At 33.5% G+C, this 12,000-nt stretch overlaps 1 protein-coding gene across 3 annotated transcripts in view; it reads left to right on the forward strand.

The window, feature by feature from the left end:
• The window catches only part of FBXL4 (F-box and leucine rich repeat protein 4), a 73,931-nt gene extending 62,193 nt beyond the window's left edge, over positions 1–11,738 (forward strand). For 2 of the 3 annotated variants that reach the window (XM_039852918.1, XM_039852917.1), the window contains exons 8-9: positions 1,229–1,541; positions 6,302–6,831. In XM_039852918.1, coding sequence (XP_039708852.1) covers positions 1,229–1,541; positions 6,302–6,465 — 477 coding nt within the window. In that variant the 3' untranslated portion in view covers positions 6,466–6,831. Of the gene's footprint in view, positions 1–1,228; positions 1,542–6,301 lie in introns of all 3 variants that reach the window. The other variant, XM_039852919.1, reaches the window with a different exon arrangement.
• Positions 11,739–12,000: the final 262 nt, after the last annotated feature.

Here is a 12,000-nt window from a genome sequence, read left to right on the forward strand (position 1 = left end):
AGCCAACATAGACTACCTTCGAGAAAGAAGCAAGAGGGGTTTTGGTTTTCGTTTTAATGTAAATCATATGTTTCAAACCCTCCAGTGATTTCCTTAGTACTTAAAATAAAAATCAAACTCCTTTACGGCCTAATGGCCTAGCCCCAGCATAACTCTCTGCCCTCATAGCCTGCCCTCTCCCTCACTACCCAGGGCCATACTGATCTTATTTCTGTTCTTTAGATCTGCTGGGCTCATTCTTGAAGATCCCAACAGCTACTACTCCCTCCCTCAACTCCTGACACTCTGATCGCTCTCATATCACCCTGATTTATTATTTTCATACCACTGATCACTCTCCGAATTTATTTTGCTCATCTGTTTGTCTGTATGTCTTTCCCAAAAATGTAATCAAAATCTTAGTATTTTTGTTTCACTGTTGTTCCTAGCATCTTGAGTGATGCTGGTATATAATAGTTGGAAATAAGAATAAACAGTGAACAAAAGGACATAATCATTGGAATTTTTTGCTGTTTTGTTTCCTTTTGACTTCTGGTAATTCGATATCTGATTATAATAAAGTCAAATGAACCTTTTAAAAGAACCTGTTTAAATTAACATTATTGAAGCATATAAAGCCCATGAACTTAAATGTTTAATCTTTGGATAGTAGAGGCTTATCCTGTGATCTTAAGGTAAATCACTGGACACCTCCTATGAATAACAGTGATTAACACATCATTATCTAAATTATTTTCATGTTGAATATTCAGTCCCCACATGCCTCAAACTAGTATCTTTATTAGTACAATGAGAATATTCACATACTACTTTAGAGCCTAGCAAAGTACACATCTTTATCAGGGAGATCTTGTGTATCTACCAAAGTCGATTACTTACATAGAAAATAGAAGAAGCTAGGTCCTCTCAGAGTAGTAGCAGCAAGATCAAAATGGGAAGCATGTAGGAACCACATGTAATCCTCAAATTCTTCACGAAAGACTGAAAATTTCATACTGCTTCAGGATTTAATTCATTAATGTCCTCTGTCTGGATTGTGTTAAATGGATTTTTTTGCTGTTTTGTGAAACAGTGCCATATCTGTGAGATGAGTGAGCAGGTTTGTATTAATAAGCATGTGAGTATGTTTACATGGAAGCAAATAGATTATTAAGATTTTTTTAACTGCTCTAAACAGTTTATATTTCTGAGCATAATATATAAAAGATTGGAATTATTTGATTTCCAGATTGAAGACTATGATGTGATAGCTAGCATGATAGGAGCCAAATGTAAAAGACTGCGTACTCTGGATCTGTGGAGATGTAAGAATATTACTGAGAATGGGATAGCAGAACTGGCTTCTGGGTGTCCACTTCTGGAGGAACTTGACCTCGGCTGGTGCCCTACTCTGCAGAGCAGCACCGGGTGCTTCGCCAAACTGGCACGCCAGCTCCCAAACTTGCAAAAACTCTTTCTTACAGCTAACAGGTCTGTGTGTGACACAGACATCGAAGAACTGGCATGTAATTGTACCAGATTACGGCAACTGGACATATTAGGTAAGGATATAATATATAAATTTGTTTCAGAGCTTTGACATTAAAGCTAATCTCAGACTTTTTACAAGGAAAAAAACCCTTTTGGATACAATAAAAATTTTGTCTTGATAACACTGCTTGGTTTGATAGGAAGTGCAAGATAGGTTAATTGACATGTATATCTGTACTTAAGTAAAAGAGTCAGTACAATAACAGAATTTTATAGTTGAACCCATCAGAAAGCTCTAAATAACCATTAATTTTTGATCTAGTAAGAAGAGTGAGAATTTATATGAGCTGTGTTCTCCATTTTCATTAAAGACAGATAAGAAATTAATCCATTTGTATAATTAAAATATATAGATATATATTCATGGATTCTTGATGTTGAATTCTTGATTAAGGAATTTTGTAAAATCTCCATCTCTGATCATTCTAGTTTTTAGAACTAGTTCTAGCCCAAGACAAAACTTTCCAGTTCTGGTATTCTTTGTGTCCTTACTATAGTTTCCCAGAGAGGAACACTGTGAGGTTTTGTCAGTTCTTACTTTAGCCAGAAGTGCAAGCAATGCCACAGTTATAGTTGCCCACACAATTGGTACTTTGTAAATCCACATAGCACTTGCACTGTGTTCTCTGTTAATCTATTAGTACTAACAGATTAGTTTGTGAAGTGTTCATTATGTCCCTTCCTGTTTATTAAACATTCAGCAAAAGGAAAACCTGAAGATTTTCAGCACCTGTGTTTTGATTTTAGTTAAAATCTCTCCACAGTCAAAGTTTATAATACATTTGTAGATGTTGTTTATATACTTGCTTCTTACTTATTCAAGCAACTTTTAGGCAGAAGTTCTTGCCTGAAAACTTAGGAAGAAATTCTTGCCTATTACATGCACACTTTGGGCTAGATACTTTATCTGTTGTGTTTTCCTTAAACTTCATAGCTCCGTGAGTTGGACGTTAATGTCTTTTCATAGGTGAGGGCAGTTAATCTGTGGCAGAACCAAAGTTCAAATCCAAGGTTTTGAGCCTCATAGTACCATTTTTTTTTTAAAGCACCACACCTACTTACCTTGCTTCTTTTCCTTCCTCCCCGCCTTCTCCTTTGAATTATCCTAGACCTTTTATAAGAAAAGTATTTTGAAAAGTTTAAGAAAAAGTCACAGGAAGAATGAGGAAAGGTGGCCAGGGCCTTTTAAAATGAATTGTTAATTGCATCACGTCTCCCTCAAAACAAAAAACAAAACCACAGAAACTCATACACTAGAGATGATGAGTAGCCAGTATCTAAAAGATACTACAGAAGCACAAAAAAGTTAGTAACACTGATCCTAAAACAAAAGCCCAGTTGTGAGAAATAGTAGGTTTAGGTGTCAGGTGACCTAACTTTGGCTTATAAATGTATTAATTACTTGACAAAGATATAAAATAAGAATAGGTAAGAATTATAATGATTTCTTTTTGAAAACATTTGTAACTTTTATGAGCATAAGTGCAAGGAAGTATCATTATCTATTACACCAGAACTAATTATAGATGGAAGTTAGCCATCAAGCAACTATATTGGAACGTCTCATTTCAAATATGAAGAACACAGTAAAAAATAATATCAATAATAATAATAACGTTAACAGCAGTGTTACTATATGTTTCATACTGTTCTGAATACATATTAACTGATTTAATTCTTACAACAAACTTATGAGATAGTTATTAGTATAAGCCACAAATGAGGATGAAACAGGTTAAGTGATCTTCACAGGGTCTCCTGGCTAGTAAGGAATCTGGATTTGAACCAGAGTCTATGTGCCTAACTACCATCTTATATATTTTTTATTTTTACTGGTTTTTTTTTGTTGTTGTTATTGTTGTTATTGTTTCTTTTCATCCTTAAGTGTTAGAATCCTAATATGTTAAAATAATTCTTAGTTAAGCCAAGACGATAGTCATTTTATTTGTCATTTCGTGATTAACATATAGGAGTGTTAAGTGGCATACCTATTTCATACTGGAAATACTGGCCAGTACAAAGCTTAGTAAGATACAGTTCTTACCTTCAGAGAGTTTATAACAAGAAATAAAAGAAGTATATGTATAACTGTAATGCAAGCCAGAAGCAAGTCCATTTTAATAGAGCTCAAGGAAAAGAGAGTATACCTTATTAGAGAAATAAGGAAAAGCTCAATTTAAAAGGTTAATAGGTACTTGAAAGCTATCCTTGGAAAATGAATAGGAAATAGGGATAGGAGGGCATTTTAGGAAGAATGAATAGCATGAAATAAAAGCAGAGGAGTTAAAATACAGAATATTTTTAGAGAATAAGCAACCTAATTTAACTGAGAATGTTACTATAAGGGAAGCTTTCATGGAAAGTTTTGAATAGCAAGATGAGGAATCTGCACAAAATTAAGGAAGAGCTATTATCAGGTTTTAATTAGGGGTGTGAGTGGTACTTTCAGGGCTATATTTTAGGAATATTAATCTGGAAACAAGTAGTAGGTGAATTGAGGAAGGTAGAGATCAAAATCAGAGATTAGCTGCAATAATCCATCGAATGAGAATCCATATCAGGGTGATAGGATTGGAAAATTACCCACCATCCCTTCATTGCTTCATTTATTACATACTTTTTGAGCAAATACCATGTCAGGTGCTGTCTTAAACACTGGAAATATGTCAGTGAACAAGATAGATATGGCCGCTGCCCTGAAGGAGCAAGCTGACTGAAAACATAATTGTATCATAAGTGAGTAACAAAACAAAAGCACAGAGTGCCCTGGAAGCCTAGGACAGGGAAATCTAGCCCAGTTATATTTTCAATCTCTGACTTCCTCTCCTGACATCCTCTTAGGAACTCCTAATTTATCAGATTCTAATGACCAAGACTGGCAAATAGAAAATAATCAGAGTCCATAGGTTGCAGCCAGCTATGTTCAGACTTCAAGAGGGACTGGAAGACCATCAAAAAGCAAAGAAGCTGTTTTCTCTTTTCCCTTCCTTTTTCTATCCTGCATGCTCAGGCACCTGTCCTCTACCCCTGCTCTCTGCAGTTATACGCTCACAAAGACTTTTGTTTCGGGAATATTATTTTATTATTTATTTATTTTTCTCTATATTTTTTTAAAATTTTTTTTAATTTTTAAAATTTATTTATTTTATTTATTTTTATTATGGTGACATTGGTTAACGAAATCCAGTAAATTTCAGGTGTACAATTCAACAGTAAGGCATGTATATATATATATATATATATATATATAGCATTATGTGTTCACCACCCATAGTTAGATTTCTTTCTGTCACCATGTATTTAACCCCTTTCACTCCATCTACCTCCCTTCTCCCCTCTACCCTCTGGTAACCACTAGTCTATTGTCCATGTCCATGAATCTCTGTTTGCCCTGTTTTTTTGTTGCTTTTAGGTTCATATTCCACATATAAGTGATATCATGTGGTTTTCAACTTTTTCTGTCTGGCCTGTTTCGCTTAGCATGATTATCTCAAGGTCCATCCATGTTGTTGCAAATGGCAATATTTCATCTCTTCTTATGGCTGAGTAGTATTCCATTATATATATGTACCACAGCTTCTTTAGCTGATCATCTATTGTAGGACACTTTGGTTGCTTCCATGTTCTGGCCTCTGTGAATAATGCTGCTATGAACATCGGTGTACAAACATCTTTTTGGATATGAATTTTCAAGTCTTTGGTGTAAATACCCAGTAGAGGGATTGTTGGATTATGTGGTAGATCATGTCTGCTTCTCCTTTTCGTTTTGCTTTGTTCTTTTCTTGCTATGCTGGCCATCTCTGCCTCTCTTGGTACACATAGCCAAATATAATAGACTCACCCCAGTTTTCCATTTTCCAAGGATCTATGGACACTGAAGGCTTTACTAAATTCCAATTCTAAATTTTCAGGGGACTTTGTATTGGTTAGTCATGGGGCCGGTCACAGCCAGAGTAACAGTATAGTTAGAACTTCTGGAGCCCATGGCAGAGAGGGGAATAGAAAGTTCTCAGAGAAAGAGGTATAGGTTAACATTTCAGAAACTTTAATCTACATCCCAGTAGATTATATATGTAATACAATTGATTTTTTTTCTCCCTAGAAAAGTTGTAAAGTAAGGTATGTTTTACAACAGTTGACATCTTAGAGCCTAGTGATAATTTAGCTTCCACCTAAATATCCCATAATCAATTCAGCTTTAAAACGGGCTAAATAGTACTCATCATCCATCATCTGTCTTCCAGTAATGCCATTTTATACCAACTGCTTACTGTAAAATTTATCAAATTGTGTCGTAATTATTTGCTTTCAACTCTAGTCAGGTTTCTTAGGGCAGATATGTCTTATGTATCTCCAGTGCCTGAAACAGAAGTTTCTACAGGGTAGTTGCTCAATGCTGAATTGGGTGGAGTTAGAGGTTGAATCATTGTGAGCATTGCTGCCTAATTTGACCCCATGGGTTAAAGAAAATGAGCTGTACAAACAGTTTCGAACTGGAGTGACAGACACAGGAAAGTCTGGAGAAGCTGATTAGAAGAGGTAGGAGGAAGGAATGAAGATAGTGGGTAAAGTATTGACAGAGATGCCAAATTGAGAAAATTCAGTTTGTAATTTTTTACAGGACTATTTCAGTCTGAAGTCTTTTGTTGTTATTTTAAGTTTTAAAAGACAATTTATGTTGTTATTTTAAACAATAAATAATAATCTTTATCAGAACATTACATAAATGTTATATTTAAAGTGTTTTATGTGGCTTTGTTTTTTTAAACAGGAACAAGAATGGTAAGTCCGGCATCCTTGAGAAAACTCCTGGAATCTTGTAAAGATCTTTCCTTGCTTGATGTGTCCTTCTGTTCACAGATTGATAATAGAGCTGTGCTAGAACTCAATGTGAGCTTTCCAAAAGTGTTTATAAAAAAGAGCTTTACTCAGTGACTTAATATACGTTCTATAATAAAATTAATGTGCTTTCATAGGGTTTTATTTTAGAGTAGGTTTTGTTTTTTGTTTTGTGTAGTTTTTATAATGGTGGGAATGTCTCATTAAGACATTTGTAGATTTTAAAGACAAATATGAAATTGTCCTCTAAATCAAGTAAAAATGTAAACAAATGTTTTCACGAAATATTGCAAGCACTTTTTTTCAAGAATATGTGAGTGGCTCATATTATTTTTACCTTATGTTAATCAATGATATTATGCTTTAGTCAATAATTACATGTTTAATCAAAGAGTAATGTAGAAACATTTTAACTTATTTTTAAAGGAATACTTTGAGCAATAAATTATTATGATATTTATGAAAAAAATAAAATTAATTTTTTACACCTCCATGTAAGGATGCTTTATTAATAAGCCTTATGACCTGGACGGTATTTTGTTTGCTATGTAAAAAATTGTCAATTAGTTGGAGAGTCTTATTTTTTCATCTGTTAAAATTATTTTTTAAGCTGATATAGTAACTCTTCAACTTGAAAATTTTTAGTTTTTCTACTTTTCTTCTGATATATTTATCTGTTTTACTACTAGATAATACCAGTTTAAAAAACGTGGGCATAACCAAGAGCAAGAGGTAAACCTCTAAACAAAATAGCTTTCCAACTGTTAAGCAGATGCCTTAAAAATTTACCAGAAGGAAAAGTTTAAGACTTCTGAATTATATGTGGGTTTTATTTATATATTTTTTTCTGTGCCCCAGAACCTTAAATAACTAGAAATCACCTATAGTGGAGGAAGAAACAAATTATTTTGTTAAATAGCAAATTAATTTATTTCACTGCTAAGAAAGTAAACAGAAAATATTTTATGGCATGAAGAGGCCGGGCTGTTTCGAATAGCAAATTAATATTAAGTGTATACTGTAACAAAATTTATTTTCCCACATAGGAAAATGAATGTTAAATTCCAACATCTGCATGTCCTAGAATGATCCTGTAGAACTCTGCTGTCCAGTACGGCAGCCACTAGCCATATGTGGCTTTTTTATTTAATTTTAGTTAACTTAAATGTAATTAAAAATTTTATTTCTCAATTGTACTAGCCACATTCTGTGTGTGTATTAGACAGCATTACTCTAGAATTTCTTGTAATAAGATTGTAGTCATTTAAGAAAAAGCACATTTGGTTAAAAAATTGGCATGGTTCATATATATCTTCAGGCAATTTTTGAGGATACTCTCATGACTACATATGTGAAAGTGTTGTTCCCTAAAAGTTTTTGAGTTAACAAATTTATACATATAGCAAATAATAGGCACTTAGTAAACATTTATTGCATGAACAACATATTATCGATTTAAGCCAAATGTCAAATTTTTAAAATATAAATGTTATAAATTATTACTAACAGTACTGTGTTTATTCTTTTATAGAATATAAAGAATACAATATTGTGACATTTAAAATGTTAAAATATTAACACAATCTCCTCTATATAAGAAGCCATCCAAATGAGAATCACTGTCCTGGCAGTATGCCTCATCTTATCTCTATATGATGGCAGAAGCAAGAGGCAGTTGGAAAAGTGCTTGGTTATCCTCCGTTGTTATCTTCATGCATTAGATTTTCTTCTTACTAACCAATGTATGTAAACATTTTAAAAGTTTTATTCAGTGGACCTTTTAGGAGGATAAGATTTATACTTTGAGATTTATACCAACAGGGTGAAGTAGTACTTTTATCTTAAATTATTAGCTGACATTGAATAAATGCTTACTTTGTGCCAGACACCCTTTCATGTGCTTTGTACTTACTACCTCACTTAATCCTCAGAAACAGCCCTGTGAGATAGATACCATTATTTACTCCCATTTACAGATGAGAAAACTGAGGCAAAGAAAGATTGAAGAACTTACAGTCACATAGCTGCTAGTGGCAGAGCCAGCATACACACTCAAGACATCTAGCTTTAGAGGCAAAGCATTCAACCTATGCTGTGTCTGGAGTGGCTTCTGGTTCTAGAGCAGAGATCAGCAAATGTTGTCTGTAAAGGGCCAGACAGTGAATAGTTGAGGCTTTTTAGGTGAGGCAAAATTGAAATTATTGAGTGAATACTTATATGAATAAAGAGAAAACAAAGTTACAAAAATACTTTATTGTATTTTTCAAAAAATAATAATTGAGAACAATTTTTTGTAATATGGTTCTATAATGAGAAGAATGAAATACTCTTGGGGAGGATAATATTTCACTTAATTGGGATTAACAGTTAGTATTTCCTATCATTAAAATTGATTGTAAATATTCATCTGTTAATGTTGATCTCAGTAAGATTTTACATATTTTGTCTGAAAATCTTTTCATACAAATAGGTATTGCCAAATACATATGTTAATCACGAGAAGAATAGGATTGTCATTGAGCATGTTTATCACTTGGAAGGCGTTGATAGAATTCTATTAGATTCTTTCTTGATAATTTCCTTTTAGCACATTATTACATTGCATATTAATCACTTCCAATTGAAGATTCGGTGGAGGCTCCTCAATTGCACAACTGAATGGATTTTGAAAAATAGAAATTTCCTTTATCCTTGTACCAGGGTCCAAAATGCTTTTAGATCTATAGTTTTAGCTCAGGGCTCCGAAAATATATCTGAGGCAAGTTGGTGTGAGAATGGAGATCTTGCTTATTGTCTTAACTTTTGATAGTACAGGAAGTGTATAAAGCGCTTGATGTTACTTTGTGATTCAAACAATGTCAATTGTCATCAAAATTACATTAGTATGTTTCATAGATAAACACTGTTTTGCTCCACCTCCAGAGCTTCTGATTCGGTAGAATTTTGCATTTCCAATAAGTAGTCAGATGATGTTGATGCTGCTGTTTTGAGGGCCACCCTGTGAGAAGCACTGTTCTCAGCTCTCTTTGAATCTGGATCCTTTTCCTGAATCATAGTGAATCCTGCATACAGTGGGAATAACTGTTCTCACTGTTTTGCACTGTTTAAACTTTTGGTTGAATTCATTATAAAGCATTATCAAGTCTGCAACAAAAGTTAAATTCTAAAGTTTTTCAGCATTTCATAATAGTAGTTGAGGGTATTTCTTATCATTCAGAAAAATTTCAATATCAGCTCTGAGCTCAAAAACTAACGATAAAACTGCCACTGCTAAGCCAACAACCTGCTGTGTGGTAGGACAAATCTGGATATTCAGCTTCTTATCTGACAAAAGATAACTGTTGGTGGTTAAGTGAAGTTCACCACTGACACTGCTAGAATGAGTCAAATATAGTCCACAAAGTACCTGGTGATGAATAATACAGTTAATAACCAGAGGTTTTAAACACTACAGTTTTACAAGCTTTGTAAATTCGACCAACTAAGTTTTTTTTTGGCTCCACAAACATTTTTACCATCACTAGTAACACATCTTAGCAGATTCTACTTCAGGTTGTACTGAATATGTTTTCTTAACTTCAAAAATATTCTTGCCTGTAATTGTTCCACACACACTATTCATAGAAACTAACTCTTCAGACACTTCAGCCTTGGCATCAACTTATCAAATAAACAATAACTAGGCAGTACCAGTAACATCTGTTGACTCATCAAGAGCCAAGGAAAACCACTCAGAATCATTTGCCTTTTTTTTTTAAATTGACTATTGACGTTCCCAATGTTCTCAATTCTTTCCAGCAACTATTCTTGCCAAAAGGCTAATTTAATAGTCTTAAGCAAGTTTACTTTGGACATATATTTATTCAGCTGATGAATCAAAAACAATTTAATTAACTCACCATTGGTTAAAAGGCTTTCTTTGCTTGGCTAACAAATGAGCCAGTCAGAAACGCTTTGGCTGCAGCTTTATTTTTATTTTTTATTTTTGTAAAGAAATCCTGTCGCAATGAGATGCCTTGTTTAAAATTTTCTAATTTCTCTGGCAACTTCATGCTATGAATTGAGAATATTGTGATGAGTGCTTCATTGGGTAATTTTAATATATATATAGTATTCTTTCAGAGCAACTACAGTATCACTGCACGCGGTCTAATTCGATAAAATAATTCATACTCCACTTTGCCTTAAAGACAGAACACCTCTCTCTCTCTCCTCCACCCGCCCCCCCTTGTTCTGACATAATGAGTATGCACTGGATAATAAAAAACTTTAAAATATTGTGGTATAACTATGTGTGGCATTCAAAGTGCTGGTAGTTATAACTGCATCACTGCAGTGTGTAATGTGCTAAGCAGCAGTGCAAAATAGTGAGAGTGTCAGGTAGGTCTCTGTTGCAGTTACTCAACTCTGTCACTGTAGTGTGGAAGCAACCACAGACAATACATAAATGAATGCGTTCCAATAAAACTCTGCTTATGGACACTGAAAGTTGAGTTTCATGTAATTCTCATATGTCACAAAAATATTCTTTGATTTTTTTTTTTTTTAGCCATTAGAAAATGTAAAAATCATTTTTAAGTGGCAGCCTGGATTCGTCTTGTGGACTGAATTTGTAACCCTTGTTCTAGGATACTTTCAAATCAGTTAATAAACACAGGTTTGCACATTTCTAGTTTCGTAAACCATGTTCAAACTCGTTCTTAGCCTTTATCTTTTTCACTTAACGATTTAAATTTTAAAATAAAGAACAGTATTTTATTGAATTAGAGAAATCAAAACTTGTTACCATAACAAAAGCCAGTTTTGAATTTTTTCTTTTATTGTGGTATATTTGACAATTGTGTATATGTATACATTTATATTAAGAATTGCCTACATTAAGATATAAAATTTGAGGATTTGAAATACATTTACAACATGAAATAATCACCACATTCAAGCTAATTAATATGTCTATCTCTTCAGATAGTTACCACTTTTTTTTTTGTTACCAACACTTAAGATCTACCCTCTTAGCAAATTTCAAGTATACAATAAAGTATTGTTAAATATACAGCCACATTATTGTACATTAGATCACCAGAAATTACTCATCTTGTATAACCGAAACTTTGTACCTTTTGACCAACATCTCCCATTTCCCCTTCCCTCACTCTCTGGTAACCACCATTATACTCTCTCTGCTCCTATGAATTTGAGTATTTTAGATTGCACATGTAGTGAGATCACACAGCATATGTCTTTCTGTGTCTGGTTTCTTTTACTTAGCACAGGCCTTCTAGGTTCATCCATACTGTTGAAATGTCAATTCCTTCTTTTTAAGACTGAATAATAATACTATTCCATTATAATGGCTATTGTGAATAATGCTGAAATGAATGTAGGAGTGCAGATATCTCTTTGAAATCCAGATATTATTTCCTTTAGAAATATACCCAAAATTGGGATTTCTGGATCATATAGCATGTTTGATTTTTTAAAGAACCTTCATATGGTTTTCCATAATGGCTGTACCAATTTACATTCCCACCAACAGTCTACAAAGGTTCCCTTAACAAGAGAGAATATGCAGATTATCCATTAAAATTTGAAGTCAAATGACCCATTATTAGCATTGTCAACTGATTTAAA

Source organism: Pteropus medius, unplaced genomic scaffold (genome assembly GCF_902729225.1).
Source record: "Pteropus medius unplaced genomic scaffold, Ma_sr-lr_union100, whole genome shotgun sequence".
Lineage (NCBI taxonomy): Eukaryota > Metazoa > Chordata > Mammalia > Chiroptera > Pteropodidae > Pteropus > Pteropus medius.